General features: G+C 37.5%; 1 protein-coding gene across 5 annotated transcripts in view; it reads left to right on the top strand.

Moving 5' to 3' along the window:
* The window catches only part of CDK14 (cyclin dependent kinase 14), a 320,641-nt gene that overhangs the window by 59,619 nt on the left and 239,190 nt on the right, over positions 1-21,832 (top strand). Inside the window, exon 1 of one of the 5 annotated variants that reach the window (XM_026842544.1) lies at positions 8,872-8,891. The exons of 1 other annotated variant lie outside the window; for it this stretch is intronic. Coding sequence is in view for 1 of the 4 variants with exons in the window: in XM_026842540.1 (XP_026698341.1) it covers positions 9,928-10,002 (75 nt within the window). In the remaining 3 variants the exon portion in view is untranslated. Of the gene's footprint in view, positions 1-8,871; positions 8,892-9,629; positions 9,743-9,876; positions 10,003-12,227; positions 12,333-21,832 lie in introns of those variants that run through there. 3 more of the 5 variants (XM_026842542.1, XM_026842540.1, XM_026842543.1) reach the window with 3 other exon arrangements.

The raw sequence follows: 21,832 nt of genomic DNA, 5'->3' as shown, positions 1-21,832 counted from the left end.
TTCCCCACCCCCACCTCCCCTCCCCCAATCCTACAAAGAGCTCTTATGCAAAACCGTAGATGTTCAATATTTTGTAGACTTTCTGGCTTAAAACATTGTCCTGTAAATCCTATAATGGTGATTTAAGTGGAAGAAGATATCCATTTTCAACCTTCAACCTGTCAGTTCTGTGGAATCACTCACCTGTTTTGTCATAGGCCTTATTTTCTTCTCTTTTCTCATGTGGTAGGGCGTTTTCGACTTGACACATGAAAGATATATAAACTACATAGATTAATCAATGTATTTTTTCCATGTCATTTAACGAAAAGAAGTTTCATTTGTATTTGAATTTGTTAGACTCAAACAGCGTATTTCCTTAAAATTCTTACTGAAATTCAAGAAATTACTAAATGTCTAAAACAAGGTAATGGAAATGACCCCCGATCCCCCTGCCCACCCCTTAGTATTTTGCTCCTTTTAAAATTATTAAAACCTTTGAGGCTTCTTGAATTTTCTAGATAGGCCACATACTTGCTCTTGAGCTGAATAGAACAAATATGTTGATGTATAAATCCATTCCAGCCTTCTGTAGCCACTGTGTGCTCCATCACATGAAAATCTGTGTTCTTCTACTTCACAAGAAGTTGGTAGGGCAGAATATCTCCAGGGAGTTTATTTAAGAACATACTCTAATGGGATTCCGCTTCAGAGATGCTGAAAGAGGTGGTCTGAGGAGGAAAAAACACCTTGAGGTGGAATTTTCTGTGAGAATGGGTGCTCTGTGGACATGTAAGCTGCAGTAGCTGTGATACTACTAACTGTATCTTGTAGAGGTAGTTCTTGTAGTACGAGGAAGAGGCTTTTTTCTCTTGTCCTTTCTGAAGTTTTATGTCTTCAGCAGCTCAATTCCCTGAGATGTTTTCTATTTCTCACCTAAGATGTCCTGGGAAAATAGATAAGCTGCTCAACATGCATTAAAGCTTTATCTTCTTCTGGACTGAAGTGCTCTTCAGTGAGAATGCCCAGGTGAATGCAACCTTCTTGTCTGAATTACTGAGATAAAATGGGACAAGAAAAGCAGTCTGCAAGGGGCTAGCGACCCAAACAGTAAAGGGCTTTATAGGTCAAAACCAATACTTTGTATTTAACCAAAGAGCAGATAAATATTACTGCAATACCTGCAGTTCTGGTGCTTGTTTCCTGTGAGCACTTGAATAAGCATTGCATCAGGTTGAGGCCTTTTTGATGTGCATCATTCTGTGACAATTTAATTAGTAAAGAACAAAGGTATGGGTGACAGCAGTGAAACTCATGTCCATTAGGTACTGCAGCCTCCTAGGCAAATATAGCTGGAAAGAGGGGAGATGATTCTCACGGCTGCTTCTCATATTTGATCATGAAAACCAACAATATTCATAAATCAGATATTACGTGTTTCTATTTAAATTTTTGTCAGCATCTTTTTTAATCTCATACCACACCACCATCTAACCTAGTGTTTTGATATCATCAGATTTTCCAATCATTGTGGTTTGCATGCTGCATGTAATTTGTCACATCTGTTATGTATACCATACAGAACAGGTAAAATATCCATTTTTGAGACCTAGAGGGGAATGGTGACTGACCCTCCAGGCAGAAGACAAAGACATGGAAGAGAGATGAAAAATTGGCACGTTGAAAAAGGCTATTTTTGGTTGAACTGCCAAAAGTTACCCAAGGGTTTTGCAGTATAGACTATTTGGATGATGAAATGATAATTGCATTTCATGCTGATATGTACAAGCTGATGCATGTGAAGAACTTAACTGAAACTATGTGTGTGTAATGGTGAGTCTAAACTAATTACATTATTCTGGATAAGAATTACAGGGCCATTGGATAATAGCTTGAAGATAGTGACTCAGTGTTCAGCAGTAGTCTAAATATAAGTAAACCTTCATAAAATAATAGGAAAAGAAAGAAGAAAACCAAAGCTACCATCATGTTATTGCAGAAACCCTGTTTTTGTAAATATCATATCAAATATTAGCCATCATAAGACAGAAATTACACAGAAGATGACACAGAGGGAGAAGACAAGAATGATCAGTTAGAAGTGCAATATAGCTTCCACTGAGTTGAAGATAATAGATTAAGTACCATTAGAATATAAAACAGAGGAATGAGGGAGGATGAGATAGTAACCTGTATGATCACAAGCTGAATTTATGCTGGTGAAGAGGGAATAATTGTGCAACATTTCTTTAGCTGCTTTGTAGTTCCTACTTTGTGAGAAAAAATCAGAGTTTTTTTGGTTTGGTTTTCAAGAGAAGGAATGGTTTCGAACTGCATGGTGTTCTGCAACTCTCCAGCATCTGGAGGCCAAAGGTATAAAAGTTCAAAAGTGAAGTTCCTTCCCAAAGTTGTGAAGAATGGGTCTGGATTTAATATTTGAATTACGAAGTAAACTGCTGCTGGTCAGAAGGATATACAGGGGAAAGAATCACATATGTCTACCCTTGTCCTCTAACAAGCTTGGTTACTTTCAGAAACAGGCTAGATGAACAATTATTCTGACCTTGTACATCACTATGTATGTTCCTCTGACAGCTTTATGTTAATATTTAAAAAGTCTTTCTTAAATTAATAACTTTTCTGCAGTGATGACCTGTTCAGATAACTGAAAGATTGTAACATCTCTGGAGGGAAAGTTGAGAACTGAATTTCCATTTAGGAGAACAAAAATAAAGGTTCATTTGTATACCTTACTATAGCACATTATATATGAACATGTAATCTGTATTAGTTCAGCATAACTGTTCCCTGACATAAACACATCTGTTATTGTCCCCATCATAGTGAGACGACAGCTACAGAGACTGATTAGTATCATATATGTTGAATCCATTAAGGCATCTGAGATGGTAGTGAATAAGTTATGTGGTCTTCCACATGATGAGTTTGTGGATTCATTTTCTATAGATTGCTGTAATAAACATGCCTTTATAGTGCCTCGTATTTCTCAGCAACTTCCTGTGACAAAGAGCAGAACCTCAGATACCTGCTAGTGGCTCCTGGGCTGGTTGTTCTTCTGCCACTTGTCACAACTCAAAGACGAATATTGTGAAGAGAAAAAATATAAATAGTTGTTGACCAGTTAAAAGGCAATAAGTTTGTGAGAGCGTGAAATAATTGCTGAAATTATCTCATGGCACAGAAGACTGTATTTAGGATTGAATGTCATTGTTGCGAGGTTCTTGTGTTAAAAGTTGCAGTTGTCTCTGAAAACAGAACCAATCAGATGGTTCTTTATAGCAACTGCCTGGACAAGATGTCTTTTGAGATTCCTTCTGCCCCTTCAGGTTCAGTATTTGGATATAATATAATAAAATACCAAAATTTGGATAATTTCAGGAAAGACAGAATTTAGGGAAGTTGTTCTGTCAGGATTCCACTGGAGATGTATGCAGGTAAACCTCATGTAAATGCACAATCATGTAAACCTCTTGAGTTTATTAACTTGGGGTTCTTCAAGGTCCCACATGAGACAATGAAAACAAGAATAATTGTGACATTTCCTCAGTTCCATCTTATTGTAAATGCCAGTGAAAGAAGAGCTCCTAGGTATGTATTTTGTTAGCTTCTTTTAAAACACAGTCCGTGGTCTTCTGCAGGTAATCCATAGACCTTCTTCAATGCCAAAAGTGTTGTCTTTACTTAATGGAGCAGTTCTGTTCACCCCAACACTCACTGTCTTTCATTGAGAAAATACAGGATAAATTATGTTTTAAAGTAGATTAATTTTGGGCTTCAAGTAATCCAAGAACACCTTTTGAAGCTGTCTGACATCATGTAAAAGTAGTTTCTGTGTGTACTGTAGAGGCCACAGAGGAAGATCTCAAGAGTTCCAATTAATTTTCTGAAAATAATCTGTATGATGCCTAAGATAGTTGTCCATATCATCCATTTTGTGGTGTCTTCAGAGTTTCATCACTTCATAGTCTAGACTGGTTTAAAGCTATAAAGCGGTAGGATGCTTATTTCCATATAGCTTCCACCCATTTCACAGAGGACACCGGGTTCTTGGTCTGTGGAACTTGGATTCATAGATCGTGTGAACTTTTGCTGTGATCCTCAGTGGATTTTTCACCAGAAATTTTCATTATCCTTGTTTATAAAGCATGTAAAGGAGGGATAGAGGCAGCTGAGCAGTGCTGGTGAGCTGAAGTCTCACTTGTATGTTGGTAGTTCAATTCCAGTGCAAGAGTTGTCAACAGTTACTCCCATCTCAAGGTGGTTGCTTTACTGTTCTCATAACATGAGTTCACCATTTGCATTGTGTGGCAAGCTCAGCAGATAGCAAAAGCCTTAAGGACTGAAATCGTGGCTCAAAGGAAAAATGCTTAGTGAAGAAGAGTAGAATAGATACAGATTTTTCAAAGTGGATACAGTAAACATGCAACTTACTCTAGCTTCTTACCTAAATCATAGGAATGTGGAGGTTGATCTGTTGTTATTTTGGGGGTTTGGGTTTTTTTAACCACAATAGCTACATTTTATGCATAAATATTTTTTTAAGTTAGAAAACTGGAGATTTTTTTTTTCCATTCCAATGTAGAAAGACATCAGGTGAAATAAAAAAACCCATGCAACAAAGCCTTTCATGTGAGTATCTCAAAGTGAAAATGAAGGGAAGCTAAAATCCAGTGCTTTCAAATAAGATGAGAATTTCAGTGGGTGACATTTAAACTTGAGAAAGAGATGAAGGTGAACTCTTTTTGTGTTAAGTTTTAATTCATTTATAGAAAGCTTTTTCTCCTAGCTATAATGCTATGGATGACTTTGAAATTGGATATCATTGAGCATTGTCCCTGTGTAAGATCAGCTGTAGCAATATATGTAACTCAAAAATGAAACATTTTCAGGGATTCTTCCCTGGGGTTTACACTGGTAGATATTAAAAAGCTATTGTTAATTCCTTATAACTCTCCCTAAAGAAAAACTTCGTAAACTGTGTCTCTGTTATTCATCATTAAAATTTGTGTCATAGAAATATTCTTTCCCAATTAGCCAGGTTTGTTGTGGTTTTTTGTGAGGGTTTGGTTTTTTTTGCTTATTTGGTTTTTTTTGTTTTATATTTCCAATATGAGGATCGTCAGCCATGTGGTTTTAGGAATTATATGTCGTAGCAGATGGGTTAGTTTAACTAAAGCTAAGCCATCTTACTGATTCTTATCATCTTCCAGGCAGAGTGCATACATTTGAATTTTATACTGCTTGAGTTCTTTGTGGTGTTTTTAAAAAGTGATTGACAGATGTTGATTTAAATGTCTCCTTTTTTTTTTTTTTTCTAAATGGTCTAGGTTTGTATTGCTTTCGACGCAATATGTTAGTAACATTAAGACTCGGCACCAGAACATGAGGTTATGTGTTTATACAGATACATCATAAGTCTGGGGAATTATGGTGCATTTTTTTGTCTAGAATTTTATTAATGTGTTATGAAGATACCTCTATTTCTGTAGTGAAACGTTGCTGCTGTTGACAGCACGTGTAACTAACTGTATGATGCTGAAGATGGATGATTCTGGTTTCACTTATTGTCTTTCAGTTGGGGATGAGGAATTTAGGCAAAGAAGATGCAGAATAATTTACCTGACACATGGACAGGCTTTGTGCTCTTTACAGATAGGCATTTTTTTTTTACGGCATAATTTTAATATAAGGGCATGAACACAGTACTAGATGAGATAGGATTCTGTCTGTGTGTAATACTTGGGTTTGTTTTTGCACGTATGAGCAATGCATGGCTGGAAGAAGACTGTTTGTTTATTTTTATGTAGCAAGGCATGCTCTATTATTGCAGGGTAAGGTATATTTGAATCCCTTTTGACATCTAACTAGGTGCCACCCCCAGTGGGTCTACAGATCTGCTTTCTTTTTAAAAGTAAAAGAATCATGAAATTCCATACCTTGACTAAGTTCTGCATCTGGTATCTCTGTATATTAACTGCTGATCACACTGCAGGTCTAACTGCCTCAGGCCCTTGCATTTCTTGTCTTTAAGTACTTTTGGCTACGAATTAGAGCCTAACAGAAATCTTTAGAATAGTACTTATACAATACCATTAAGAGCTTAACAACAAAGAAGAAAAAAAGTAAGGCTTAGAAAATAATATTCAACTTCCATAAGAGGAAATCCTCACTCAGGTTAAAAGATGAAATTCAAGTTCTTATCGCAGATACATTGCACCAATGTGTTTTAGTCTGGATTATTTTATTTATATGAGATCTTTGCTGGCATAGCAAGGAACACAAAAGTATCAATAACAAATAAAACAATCTCAGTGTAACTATTAGTGTTCACAGGAAGATGAGGCTTTGCTAGCAATGTTGAGTTAGGTTTTCCTGTTGCACAGAAGGAATATAATTGTCCAGTGTCTTTGGATTAACAATGCAAAGACTGCAAAGACTGCTTTTACTGAGTTGAAAATGTATCTGGACTGATTTGAAGTATTTTTTCAGATGTGTAAAATCGTTACACAGTGTTCTCCATGTTGTACTTCCCTTTGAACTTGCACTTTAAACATTCTTTATAATGCAAAGCATATCTGGAATCAGTTCCTAAAACCGTAAAAGCTCTTTTCTGGTCTTAAAAGTTGCAAAAATAGTTGGCGCTGTGTTACATTGCATTTTATTTCAGCCAGTGACTTTTAAAGTGAAGTCCCACCATACCAGATAGTGCAGATGGTATAGTTCCAATATTGGTATTGTGATACAAGTTTAACAGCATGTTGTACTTGGACAACTTGTCACACATTCCACTGTGCAATATTATTCACTGCTTCACTTGCCATCTTAAGATAAGAATTATTTTCTTTGCATTCAACACATTTTTGTCACTTCTGGGTTGTTTTATTAAGGTCATGTCTTGTGTACTCTATGTATTCTAACTTCAGACTAAACTCAAACTTACCAATTTAGGGAAGGGGTCATATTTTGTGATCGCCTGTGACAGCAAGGAACTGAAAAGGACTTGTACATATGTTGTCCCATCCAGTCCTCTGGTTTTGAATGCAACTTCTAAAGAATCTTGTTAAATCAATTTTTATGAAATACTATCAGTGGCTTATGAAGTGCCTGGCTAGATGTCCAAGTGGCTTTCACAAGTGAGTAATTTTCAAAACTCTAAGGTGTGTTTACTTTTGCCTTGTATATTCAATCTGCAGTTGTCAAAATGGAAGGGTATGTGTCGAGGAACAGTAGCTCTCCTTAGTTACGCAGTTTCTTCTATGAGGAGAAAATAGGCTCATACGGACAAATGATACTTGTACAAATTACCGCGTGTGATTATTACTTTTTGGAGAGGAAGGAGCAGTTCGCTGCCTTTCTCCCTTGCTTCATCTCTCCCCTCCTCTCTCTTGGATGATTTAATGTAGCACAAGGGAAGGAGGGGTTAAGAATAGTAGGCAGTCAGGCAAAAATGCTGAGATGCCTGCATGGGTGAACAAGGAGTTCCTAACAAAACTCAAACATAAAAAGGAAGCATACAGAAGATGACAGCGAGGACAAGTAACCAGAAAGGAATACAGAGTCATTGTCCAAGAGTGCAGTAATGCAGTTAGGAAAGCCAAAGCTCAACTAGAATTGCATCTGTTGAGGGGTGTCAAAGGCTACAAGAAGGACTTTACTGCAGTAAGTGCAGATTTTTTTAAATGAGGTAAAAATAATTAACTTTAAAATATGGGAGAGTTTGGCTTCTTTGCATAAGATCACATTACTTTGTGGACTGTTTGGCTTGCTTTCTGTCTTGTGTCTTTGCCCAACGCTTTGCCTGCTTCTGGAATGCAGTTCCCTGTTTGTCCACCTTCTGTGTTCCCTTTCCCCTTGGCTGTCCACAACTTTTCCCTTAAAGTAGTGCCTGGCTTTTGGCACATGGTGCTTACTCACTAGTTCTGCCTGTTTTTTTTTGTTGGGGTTTTTTGTTTGTTTGTTTGTTTGTTTGTTTTCTGGGGATCCTTCTGTCCTGTTCTCCCTCATCCTTGAACAAATTTGATGTTGACAGAATAAGGACAAGGAATGTGAATGTTTTGAATGTATTTTCTCATAATTTCAACTGGAAGCTTTTTTCACATTTTCTTTGGACCCTCATGTTTGAGACACTCAAGAAAAAAAGTTTGGTCTAGAGATTGGAAGTCGTCTTTTTTTTCGGGGGAAGTGAAGCCTTCTATCAGCTTAAAAAACAAGCTAAGGAACTGAGTAGACTTCTGGAATATGTCACTGTGACTAAGGTTGGGAAGTAGATGAGGGGAAAAAATAACAAGTGCTACTTAATTTTGGCCACATTTTACGGTATTTGCTTGTGCCATTCAAGTTTTATCATCACTGAAGCTGTTCATGCTAGATTCAGCTGTGATCCTTGAGTTGAGAAGTATTTAAGCATGGGTTGGTGACTGTGGTGGGACTTGAGAAAATGTGTGGAGTTTAAGCATGCTGTGTTTTCTTCAAAGTGGGACTCTACAGGTGAGCCTGTTTCTGATGATTTGTGACATGGGTCACAGGAACTGCCTGGGGTGTGAGCCAGGGCTGACTTTAACCTGCTACTTCATTGCATCTCCTCATTACATAACAATGAAACACAGCTGAGCTGCCTTCTTTATCTCCTGAAGGTTTCCCTTACGCATATGTTACTGCTCCCTGCCCTAGTGTAGTCTGTCCAGCGATCCCCCAACACTGGGGAGGTTTCTGGGGAGCCAGGAGCCATCAGAAGCACAGGCCAGCAGGGGTTGCTGTAGGAGTAGGAGATGGAGAAGATGCGCTGCCTCTCTTTTGGAGAAGCCCTCCCTGAGGGTTTGCTTCTGCTGCCCTCTTTTCCCTCGTACCACACCCAAGTTCGCTTGGGCTCAGGAGTGGCTTCCCAGCACGGAGTAGGTGTCTGTTGCTTACTCACAGCTTTGCATATTTTGTGTGTTCATAAATTAAATACTACGTTTCATCCTTACAATGCTAAAATGAACTTCAGAGCTCATATTTTGGCTCAATACATTTTACATGTTTTTTCATATTTATTGTTTCTGTAAAAGTGGACAAGTGGCTTTCAGAGTGCTTATTTCCAGATGTCCATAGATTACTGCTTTAATATCATTTGTCACTCAAGAACTTGCTGATTTCCTTCAGGACTCTGACATAATTGAATTGGCAATGATTAGTTACATCCTTTTGATTGAATGTTGAGGTTTTTTCCTTAATTCCTATGAAATCACTATTCACTATTTTGGCTGCAGTTCTGTTTTGGGTTGAAGCAGTGCTACATTGTAAATCAGTGTATTTTCAAAAAACTGCTGTAAATTGCCTAGATAGCATATGCATGGTTACTTTGGCTGCAATGCTGCTGCAGAGCCTGGATACTCTGCCTTTCTGGGAACTCCACAGGCAAGTCCATCATATATTTAAAAAAAAAAAAAAAATCTTTTTAGAAAGAGCATGGTATTGCTGATGAAATTTAGACAAAGAAATATTGTACCCTTGGTGCTCATCTGTACCTTGTATATTTTACTCCACTGGGATTACCCTGTCTTGAGGGATTTCTTTGTTTTCTGCTTTAGATTTCCCCCTTTCTTAGCTGTAGTACAGCCGTACCATTTCAGCTTGCTAGTGCAGAAAGATGTTGTGAATTCAGTTGCTGAATGAGCCTGGCCTGACTGCAAACACTAACATTGCTAGAGAGATGCCAAAGAGTTGCAGGTGAATCTAACCTGATCTGGCCAACAGCAAAACGGTAAGATGGGGCTTGTTTAAATCTCAGGGATTAATTTGGTGCTGGAGTTTCCTGTTTCAATCTGAAGCCTGGTTATCACATGCTTCCAACTTGAGCAGGATTCATTCTGTGCATGTCAGGGTGGGCTTTCTCGGGAATGCTTAAAATCCAGGCAGAGGGAGGCGGTGGGAAGCTGGGAGCACCACATGAGACCTCTCGGCAGCCACCCTGGTGAGACTCCCCGGCAGCACTGCCTGCGGTTTGTAAATATCAGGGAAAAGGTAGGGGAAAGCTTAAAAGGGATGCTTTTCTCAGTACAGCTTTTTATTACTCTCTCCAGCAGCCTTATTTATTATTGTATTAAGAGGACAGTGTGGGCATTTTTTTTCCAATATATGCTTGGCTGAATGCCTTCTGGGACGAGTGAGTGAAGGACGTGATCAGCCACTTTTTCATCTCTCTTAACAAGTCTGTGCATCTTGGTAGATCTGAATAAATGTCTTTATCAGTTACAGATTTGCTTGGTGGTGGAAGATAAAATGAAAATGATCCTGTATAAGTACATGCTGTATCATGGATGTCAGAATATCTTTTTTGCCTTGTTAACCTCTGTGATTATTTTATTTCTCTTGCATGCTGTCTTTATTTAATAAAACAAAAATTGAGGTAGTCATTCTTGAATGTTTATGCAGGAATGTGTTGGCAGGGGTTTGGATCTTAGTAGAATATTTCAACGTATGAAAGCTTAGAGCAGCAGCGTGTTCAGGGAAAGAGAGAAGGAAAAAAACAGCAGTTATCATCAACGCAAGACAGAAAGATTAAAATGTGGCCATTGTATGGAATAGTTTAAATTATTTTTGATGGCTTGACAGCTAGTGTGTTTTAGGTGTAGATCAAGCCATAGATTAATCTCTGAAGAAATCCAGTGGAACTGAACAAAAAAAAAATTTCACCATATGTTCTAGCATTTAAAGGAAACCAACTGTGGTAATAATAGTGATGAAATACGGGTTTTGCTATTACTAGTTAAGGATAAAAGCAGAGGTCTTTATTTCTAGAGGAGCATGTTTATACTTTATGCAGTATGTGAATTATACTCCAAGAAGAGATCAGTTATGTATCAGTGCGGGATCAAATAACTTGTTTGACAGGGATTCATGTTTGCTTTTTCTGTACTTGCCAATTAAGGGGGTTTTATTCTTTGTCACTGAATATGATTAAAGGGGGAAGATTCAGTCCTACCTCAATTATTTTCTGAAGATTTGATTATTATTTTGCTGGAGTTTGATATTTAAATTTTTTCTTTTCTAAACGTATGTCACTATGCACTGCAATGTAAGTGATGTGAAGTGGGCTGTTTCACGCTGTATACAAACTTAATTTGCATAGTTTTGTCTCAGAAACTAGAGATGCTTTTATTTTGGCCAAGAATAACCTTGAATGTTACTATTACAATAATTATTTCAAGTGCAAGCAGTTTTCAGTGTAAGTTTTCCATTGCTTATACTGTCATACCTATTAATAAATTATAAATCTTTGGTGCATTTGCCATTGTTTAATGCATAGAAGTAATCCAACCATTTGTATTTGCACTCATGTTGTACGAGGAATGAAAGTCCAGAGAATTTTAAGCATGTGGGATTTTTTTAAAGCAAATTTTAAATTACATTTTTTTCTTAGTGATACTTCTTCATCTACATATATATATGAAAATTGTTGCTTCCGCTAGCTTTCTTCCTCCAAGTGTTTTTTTCTCCCCAGATATAAAATCATCAGCTCTGTTCATTGTATTACTACTGTCTCTGCAGTGCTTCCATTTTAGTTTTCTGAGATTAAGAAATCGGTAATGTTTTGGACATTTTTTATTGGTAATTAATATTCCCTATGTTAATATTTAGTTAAACACAGATCCGAAATTAACTAGGGGGGCAAAAAATAACATATAATGTGGAAAATGTGGCCAAAAAGTTAAGAATGCAGATGGGAAATGTAAGAAATAAAGGTAATAGGCGTTTAGTGCCTAGTGCTCTCTAAAGATTATGATCTTTGCTGCGTAGATCAGTTTTGTAGTGAAGTTGAGGTTTGTCACAGCAGGAGATAAGAGCTTACCTGAAGAGTGAATGTTTGCCATAGTCTCCTTCATATCTCTGACTCTAGATGGAAAGAACTTCAAAAAGTTGGAGCTGAGCAGATGAAAAATCAACATCGCATCTTAGTGCAAACAAGTTAGCCTTTGAAGTCCTATAGCAAAAATGGTCACCTAATATCTCTTTTTAGCTATTTTGCTGTGTAAATTTTAAAAACCAGCAAAAAAACCCTAAAGCCAAAAACACACGTGCAGTTTTTATTTTTTTTTTTTTTCCCCCCCTCACACTGTAAGCTTGGGTGGGCTATTTAAAAAGTTGACCTCCGAGGAGGTCTGTCTCATGCTGTCTCATGCAGGCAGTTCTTGTTTTTCCCAGAGACCCCACAGACAAGGAAATGGATGGTATCGTTAAAAGGGCCTGTGCTTAGACCTCAGTACAAATATGCCTAGTCGATCCCAAGGGGTAGCTGGTGCGGGTACTGCGAGAGTGAGTCACACAGCTCTGCTGGGCTCCAGCTGCCGGAGGTAAGAGATTATTTTGTCCTTTAAGGGAAATCCTTGCACGGTGCCAGCAACCACTGAGCTTTTGCCTCATGCAGGTTTTGGTATGCCGTCCTGGCCTGACCTGAGTGGTCAGTAGGAATTCGCTGGAGTGAAAGCTTGTGCGAATGCTTGGCCTGGGTCAGGGGAGGCTTCAGGCTGTTGTATGCAGTGACTTCTGTATAAATGTGAGTAGATGTGCCCCTTAAAGGTCACAGGAGCTGCCAAGGACGTCCAGACAACTTTGTTAGGGCTATTTCCCTTTGAAGTCCCCACAAGGTAAAAATATTCAGTTGTCAGGCAGTGCTATACATGGTTTGTAAATTGGGTTTGATAACACTAGTGTTAAATTTTTTCTAAATATTTCAGGTACTGATACAGTGGTAATTATAGCTTACAAACCATGTTGAAATGAAGGAGAGTATCCCAGCAAATATTAATTGAAACAACAGAGAGACTGTGTGATACCAGTGCTCCAAAACTTGTTTCTGAACTAAAGAAAAATGTAGCGGGTATTCTTAATTCAGGAAGAACAGGTTAAGTGTCATGTTTTCTGAGCTTGAATTCCCTTAGGTAGGTCCATACAGGCTTCCAGCATCTTTGATTAGGTTTTTCTTTTGGTACCATGGCAAAAGGATATGTGAATGCAAAGTGGGTCAGTTAAGGAACAGACTCTTAAGGGCTTTATTTTTTTAATCCTGCTATCACAACATTAGTGTCAAGACAGCTTCTCCCAGCAGTAGCTCCATCAGTCATGAAGTGCTTCTTTCTTGTACCTGATGATTTCTAAGTTTTATTGTAGTTCAGTAAATACTTTTCTGTGACTACTGTTTGCTTGTAAGATAAGTGTATTGTATATTATCAGAATTATTGATTATATGCATCCCTTTCACCTGTGGCATATTTTTCACGGATCCCTTTCATTCCACTCCCTAACATAAGCCTACGTATAATTCTGGATTTAACGATTTAGCTAAAGGCAAGTAATGAAATAGCAATTTAGCATGATGCGGGATGTTGAATTCAGGGGGGTGATTTTCTATTATAAGATTTTTTTAATCAACAGCATAAAGAGATCATTTTGCCTCTGTAAAAGTAACTTTCAGGCTTTTCCCTCTATTGCTGGTGAACTGAAGCAGTATTGTGAGCTTGCTTTTCTGTTCATCATATTCCTGGGTGGATGGGCTTTCTCTGAAGTTCCTGTGTCAGTTCTGGACTGGTCCACAGAGGACACAGAAACAGGCAGTTTTATCTGTGAATTGTCTTACTCTGTGATTGTGTGCTAGTCAGAAATGGTGTGAAAACTGTGGGTGGAGATTTCTGTTTTGGAAAAAGTTTTAGAAGTTATTATTAGAATTTGGGTAAGTTAACAATAGAACTTGCTATCTCATGTTGCTGACTAGGATATCTGTTGCAGCTTCCGACTGAAGAAGATTTGTGATAAACTTCAACAAGATTATATAAATGTAAAATATTCTAAGCTAGTGGCAAACATCATATCAGCAAGCTTTTGACCTAGTCTTTATCGTTCTATCCTGGAGGTTGTACAGAATTCATTTGAGTTGTATTTCAGTTTTGCTGTGTAGGATGTTTATAATCTAATATTAAATTGTATAGAACTTACCTGAAGAGGAAAATGCCAAACATTACCAAGTGAGCAGTGAGGAAATAAAACCACTATAAAAAAGGATAATGCCTGTTTTATGTATTGTGAAAGCTCACATTCATTTAATTAATTTCTGATGCTTTTCATTCTGCAGGTTTAGTACATTTGAATATGTCCACTACCAGTTTATTAAATCTTTGTGTAAGTGCAAAGAAAATGTATTTAAACCTGTAGAAAATATGAGTAAAATATGCTTGCCCAGACTTCCCTGTAAATAGCAGGTTTTTCAGTGAAGAAATTGATTCCATTGATAAATATTGGCTATAGAAATGTTATTTTCATGTCATGCAGTTGTCTAGGAAAGTTCTACAGTTTAATGATGGGATGGTGGTGGTTGGTTTTGCTGCTGCCTGGGAAAGCGGTGGAACCACCACCCATAACTTTCGGGTTGGCAAGGAATTCCCTGTAGTTGGCAATGTAGTCCAGATACATAAAATTATATAATCATAACGTGATTATACTGCTGGTAGGCAGGCGTGCAGAAAAAGCCATGCAAAATATCTGCAGTCAGTCTGTTTTGTAAAATATTTTCATGAGAAACTTGATGTACTGTAAGGATGGAGGACTTCTCACTGATATTCTAACTTTAACGATAAATGTGATTTTTGACCAGTTTGATTCTCAGGGTTTGTGGTTTGTTGAAAGTGATTCAAGATGAACTCACAGCTTTGGAGGTGCAAATTGCCATCAACTGCAGAAGGCTTGGCTGTTTTGCACTGGTATAGCTTTTTCTTTAGAATTGATTTGAACAGTCATAAGTCTACTGCAGCACATGTTTTTACTTGAATGCATCAAAGCAGCAGCAGTGATTTTCACTTCTCTGTTGAAATACCTAGTTTTTTGAAAACTGAGCGTTATCTCTATGCTGTTCAGAGAATTATAAAATTACTGTCCTTATGATGAGTTCTTCTCACTATCAGTTTGCAACCTCTTTGTTTTAAGTTTATTCCTCTTTGTAAGAAAAGATATACTGGAGTGTTCTTCATCTTCTGAATACCTTTAGATGCTATAATTTTCATTGTGCCCCCTGACAAAATTCCAAGTTGTAGGACATGGTATTTTTGCAGAGGTTCTGCCATTTTTTTTCCAGTGTAGCTCATTATGTACTGAGAACCGAGTCTTTCATTATGTTCCCTTACACCTTTTTGCTTTGAAAGTTACCTTGCTGCTGCAAATCTGACAAACCTGCAGTAGCTGATAGAAAATGTAACACTTTTCATTCAAATTGTATAGACTTCTGTGACCAGGTCATTTATCTGAGGAAAAAAAAAAAAAAAAGTTAAAGAAGTCAGGTGTAAACGAGATCCAAACACAGATGAGGACTCTCTTCATTTAATTGTTTATGAAACTGGACTTTTCATCCTCATTTCAACTCTCAAACTTTCAAGAAAGAAAACAATGGCAGAAAGGTCGTGGATGGCTGTTACTAAGATTTCTGGGAGACTGAATTGGAATATAGGGTATTCAAATCTCTGAAGACTACTTGCACAAGAGAATAATGATGAAGTTGAAGCAGTTTTTCTGTCTATACCTATATACTGTGCTCATTTGATAGAAGATATCTTGTCAAATTCAGTGGTTTGGAAGATATTATGTACAGGAGCAGATATAGAACTGCTCAGAGAGCTTGTCATTCCTTGTGACATTGATCTGCCTTGGAAGTTGCATTTCTCAAGCTGCAGGGTTGTTGACCTCAGGGATGAAGTACCTAAGAGCAGGAGAGATTTCTTTCTTGGTACTAGAATGAAACTTTGAAATGCATTAGCAGAACAAAATAAGGAACTCTCATTACCTAGTTTTTCCTCTAGCTTTTGCTAAAGATAGTAAAAAAGGAACTTTGGAAGAGAAGGAAGGAAAGGAAGGAAGGAAGAAAAAATGCAGAAAAGAGGGAAGAGAATTAAGTGAGTAAGTTTTTGAAGTTTTTGTGGTTTTTGTTTGTTGTTTGTTTTTTTGGTTTTTTTTTTTTTTAAATAAAGGTATTAGTCTGAATGAAGAAAGAAGAGCCAAACTAATTTATCATTCTAGTCTTGAATTTTTTCTTGGGAAGCACTTTTTAAGCATCTACTGAAAATAATGTGAGACTCTCGCTGATTTGTAAAGAACAGCAGTACATCATGCTGCTTCAGTGCAATGAAGATTGTTGTTATACCTAAGAGAAAATGGTTGTAAAACCTTTCCACCTGCAAATTCATATATTTTGCATTTTGAAGAGGATTGTGTAACCTGTCCTGTTCCTCTTTTCATAAGAAAAGTGCTCTTCAGTGTATATGTGAAGAGTTCTGAGTTCTTAAACTCTCTCTCTGACGTTTGTCTGAAACAAACTCTCCAGTTCATTGTAATTATAAATTAAGTTTTTATCTCATCGTGTCTCATTGCTTTCATCTGACTTCAGGCTCACCAGATAATAGAATTTAGTTGACTACTTAGTTGCGTAGTTGGGCTTAAGTCTTGTACTATCAGTTGCGTGACCAGATCTAACCAATAGCAGTATTTTTGTTGCAGTCCCTACTTGTAGAACAATTACTGTTTTTATTTTGCATCAGAAGTACTTGATGATACCTGTGAAAGAATCAAGAGACTTGCTAGTGATAGGCAAAGGAGTGGAAAGGAACTAGGCAAAACCTATTTTCAAGGCACAGAGTTTTCTTAAAAACCTTACTGACAGCCTCAGGATTTAGCAAGAATAGGCATTTTGCTGTCAAGTCTCTCAAGATTTCTCGCACTTGAACGTGGCAGTGGGAAGACTTACTGCATTTGTGGATACGCCTTTGATAAATTCATGATCGGGGGAGTTGTTGGAGGATAGAATAAAATTATAAACCTGTAAACTCAGAAAGATTTAATATAAAGTTCGTGCAAAACTACTAATAATGCACTTATGGAAAGAAAATTGTATAAACTTGCATTGGCACATGTAGCCATCTGTTGGAGCAGGAGGCTGATATGGGAAAGGGATTGAAAATATTTTTTTAATCTTTATTTTTAAATGCTGTTCATATGGTTACAGAGGAGGATAGACAACAGATACAAATGAGTAACTAAGTAAAAGAGTATAGAAACCACCTGTCACAATTTCATGGGAGAGTGTTTATGTTCAGACACTTTCTCCACCGCTCTGCTGGTTTCCAAGGAGTTGCTGGCTTGTGTCCGGTGCTGGAAGCTGCCTCTCCCACACCGACACCTCTGCTGATCCAGTCCTCTGTCCTTCTGCTTGGTTTGCTGGAGAAATGACCCAACTGCTTTTGGATGCTCTAAGTCCTGAACTAGATTAATGGAAGCAGTAGCCTGGTTGTAATTGCAGGAAAAGCTTGAATGCCATATTACTTGTCACTTGCTTTGAGGCAAACCTGAGCATCATGCAAGTAACAGGAAGAATTTATTTGCCAGGATTTATTACTAACACAGTTATTGTATTTTGGGGCATAAGTACAGAAAAAGACTGTACAATAGACAAAGGTAGAAATAGACAAAACCCACCACTTTAGTTCAGCTCCATTAAGTTTCTGCCTCTTCTTCTGTATGTTGCAGGCTGTCAGGACTTCTGCATGACCTTTATCTGAGACCCTGTCCTTAATGGACTCCTCTTGATGACTGTTGTCACAGAACAGGGTTTTGCTTTGAGGACATATGTAGACTTTTATAGACCTGAAATCTAATCTGGGTTCTCTTCAAAATTACACCTTTTTTCCCTGCAAGGAGGGGAACATCAACTTTAATGGACTGAAAACTCACTTTTCTGAGTTAAGTTGCGCTATGAACAGAGAAAAAAACTAATTTTAGAAATGCTCAGCTCCACCTTGCCATGTCCAAGGGACATACAGTCACGTTGCAGTAATTCCTGACTTCAGGACTGTGCTTGATTCAGTAATTACGCTAATATTTAGGTATTAATTTAGCAGAATAAATATGTGACGGGTGTGGTGGTGGTGAGAGGAAAGAGTTCTGTAAGCAGTGCCCATAATAACTCCCAGTATAAAACTATTTTTTTTCTTGATTCAGGTGTTTGAACTTCTTTTCAGATTTGTATGATCTTGGATTTCCTACTCCTGGTCTAATCAGTTGGCCTTTCTGTGAGAGTGTCTTGTTTCTCACTTGGCAATTCAGCACAGACATTTAATCTATTCATTGAGTTCAATGTTTCAGACAAACACAGAGGATTAATGTCAGAGCTTCCAGTTCAAAAATTCTTCCATCTGGCGCTTCAGTGACCTTTTTATATTTGCCTTCTTCCATATGACAGAGACAGTTGGTTTAACATCAGCTTTGACTTCAGAAATAAACCGTCCGTTTTTGGAGAGTGCCTTTGAGATGGGCTGTGGGAGATGTATGAGTAAGTTTGTGCTAGGCACAGCAAGGAGCATACCATATCCCTTGATACCATTTTCAGTCTCTGAGCTCTGTTTGCAGTTGCATTTGCTAGTTCATAGCTAGCATTGCTAGCAGTCTCTGCATCCAAATAAAGCTGAACAAATAATACCCAAGAATATGAATTATAGTTCTGGGACACAGTTGAGGCTCTTTACCCCTGGGAGTTCCCTGGGAGAGAAACAACAGGCAATCAGGACAGGAAAAGAAATGCCTATTTTATAATATTTTTTTCCTCACATCTTCCTTCCTTCCTTGTTGACCATTACTGTATTTCTTGTCCTTTGTTTTTCTTCTTTATTTTTCTATCTTACTCAGGTTCTCTCACTGCCCTTTTTAGCTGTGCCTATCAAATGTTCTACCAAAGAGCTGATACTGGTAATTACAGGGAAGGGTGAGTGTTGAAGGACCTCTGTTGTGGTTTAAACCCAGCCAGCAACTAAGCACTATGCAGCCACTTGTTCACTCCTCTCCCCTCCCAGTGGGATGGAGAGGAGAATTGAAAAAAACAAAAGTAAAACTTGTGGGTTGAGAAAATAACACTTTAATAACTGAAATAAAATAAAATAAAATGTAATAACAACAGTAATAATAAAATATAATAAACCCAATAATAATTGTAATAAGAAGGAATATAACAAGAAGAGAGAAATAAAACCCAAGAGAAGACAAGCGATGCACAATGCAGTTGCTCACCGTCCGCTGACTGATGCCCAAGCAGCGATCTGCCCCTCCTGGCCAACTCCCCTCGGTTTATATACTGATCATGATGTTCTGTGGTACGGAATATCCCTTAGACTAGTTCAGACCAGCTCTCCTGGCCACGATCCCTGCCAGCTTCTTGTGCACCTGCTCACTGGCAGAGCATAGGAAACTGAAAAACCCTTAATTTAGGATAAGCGCTACTTAGGAACAACTAAAACATCAGTGTGTTATCAACGTTATTCTCACACTAAACCCAAAACACAGCGCTGTACCAGCTGCTAGGAAAAAAATTAACTCTATCTCAGCTGAAACCAGGACAACCTTTTTTAAATTTGGGCCTGATTGCCCTGGTGGTTCCAGTATGAACTCGTTGGTGATGTGCAGCATTACATGCTCTACTTCCCCTTTCATGATTTTATTCACTCCCTTATCTCATCACTTGTACTTCCTTGATCTTTTCCTATACTGTAACTTTCTTACCAACAGAACTCTGTTCTCCACTTGTTTATGTTACTGTTTGTGGGTGCAGCAGTCTTTTACTAAGCCTCCCTTCTCAGGGGAGATGGAGAGTGCTGCCAGCTGGGCTGAGAAGTGGACAAGACCTGCGGTTATAACAAGAAAGAACCACCCTACCGCTTTGTTCTCCAAAGAGAATGATTCTCCAGATAGTGGCATTTTTAGTTTGAACAAAGCTGCTTGTACTACTCCAGAACATTCCCAAATTGTGTTTTATAAGTAGCAAATGTCAAATTCCAGTGCTGCCAGAATTCACAGATGACTTCTGTAGTTCTCAATTGCCATGGTACCAAGGCATAATAGAAAATAACATGCTTATAAAAGATAATGAAAACTCATATCCAGATAGGATTTTTTTCAGTGAAAATTAATGCTGGCCTTATGCTCTCAGCAATTCAGCTGTTAGGTTAGTAGTCACTTGGCTATTTATTATTTTTTCTTTATACATCTGTCAGCTAAATGTAAGTGCTAAGTCTTATTCTCTGCGATAATTAGATTGTTGTGCTACCTTCCAGAGGGCTTTGCCTCTGCAAATTATAATCTATAAATTACAACATTGCACTTTAAAAAGCTCAAGTGCTTTACAAAATTACTTAGTGCTCTCAGTTTCTGCTTGTGATAGGGGCAGGATCGTTGTTATTATGAACAGAAAAATAGAATTGTGGAAAGGTTAAGTGACTTTCTTGCCTTGAGTCACTCAGTAATTTATTTATTTTTTCCTCAGTGGGTTCTAGATTTTGGGTTTCCCTGTATTGGGTCCTTTCATCATACTTCTCTTGAAACAGTACAAATGGGGGGAATTCAGATGATGTCTTCTGATTTTTCAGTAAGAATTCTGGATGTTTACTCTGGTATTTACCCAACTTTTTCCCAGGATGTACACCGTCAAAATGAATGATAGAAAGTAGTAGATGGATGGCAGTTTTTTAGTATTTTGCATGAATCCATAGGCACTGGATGACCAAAGTAAGCATTTGTAGGATGTTAAATGTAGGAATTAAAAAACAGATATAATGCATCTTCCTAAAAGATGTGATGAGCTTCGGAGTAGTATGTCTTTACACTAGACAAACATTCTTAGGGTTTTTTTCCTTCTGTGTGGTAGGATGTCTGGTCTGTTGTACCAATGTTCTTTGTTATTGAGGATATCTTTATTCATATGAATAAATTTCACTGATATGGGACAGCCTATCTTTTACTAAGTACCCTAATAAGTGATTAATTCAGGGGACATTCATGAGTGGTTTTAAAATTCATGAACCAGAAGGACTATAAATTACCTATGTGTTTTAACTGATCACACTCACTCTTTAAATGCTGCATTACTTTAAACAGTAAATGAGTTAATCCAGCAACTTTTAATTCTAAGAATCCTATTTGCTTGGGACCTCTTTATTTTGCTGACAGCGATGAAGTGAAAAAAAAAAAAATTGCACTGAAGCTGTATGACAATAACTAAATCTGATAAATCATCTATTTTTTCTTTACATTAATCCCAAATGCAGATTAAGGAGGTTTCTTGAAATTATATAAGGTGATTCAAAGAGACATCTTTATTTAGAAATTATTGCATGAATGGTTATACTGATTTTTATTTATTTAATGGGGCTTATTATGGATTTTATGCATGAAGAAAAAAATACACTTTCTGTGATTTCAGTCTCTTAACTTCAGCAGTAATCTTTATGGGAAAAATGTGGCTATTTGCAGACGTTATGTCTTGCGATATGATAAATACTGTGTTGTTAGAGTGGGGGCTGTAGGAAACTGTAGCCCAGTGATCCTTACTGATGTAACGATGACTAAGTCTATTTATCCTAGAGCAACCTCGGGATCTTCTCAAATTGATTGTTAGACTGAGTAGGATGAGAGGGGAAAAAAAAGGCTGTCCAAACTGTTTTGTTGTCTGTTATGCATTGTCTTTTAATTCTGATCAGCAACTAAGAAGGTTGCAAAGTATAAACTGTTATGCTTTTTTTGGTTCCAAGATCAGGAATTTTGAAGTGCCCTTCCTTTAATGTTCTGGCTGTGTGGTAATGGCTCTTTTTACTTTAAATAAATAAAAACACATAGAGAAACACCATGTTTTAATACCAAACTGTACTAACTTTTATGGATCTGCCTTTTATTTTGCTTTACATGGCCAGAATCTGTGATAGCTTAAGTAATACTGGAACTGATATGATTACTCATTTTCTAGATAAACCTTCCCTTCGCTATTTCTTTCAAAAGT

The sequence above is a fragment of the Athene cunicularia genome (genome assembly GCF_003259725.1).
Source record: "Athene cunicularia isolate RWA chromosome 2 unlocalized genomic scaffold, athCun1 chr2_part1, whole genome shotgun sequence".
NCBI classification, from domain to species: Eukaryota; Metazoa; Chordata; class Aves; order Strigiformes; family Strigidae; genus Athene; species Athene cunicularia.
The sequence above is the reverse complement of the archived record's forward strand: the minus strand, read 5'-3'. Positions and strand labels throughout refer to the sequence as shown.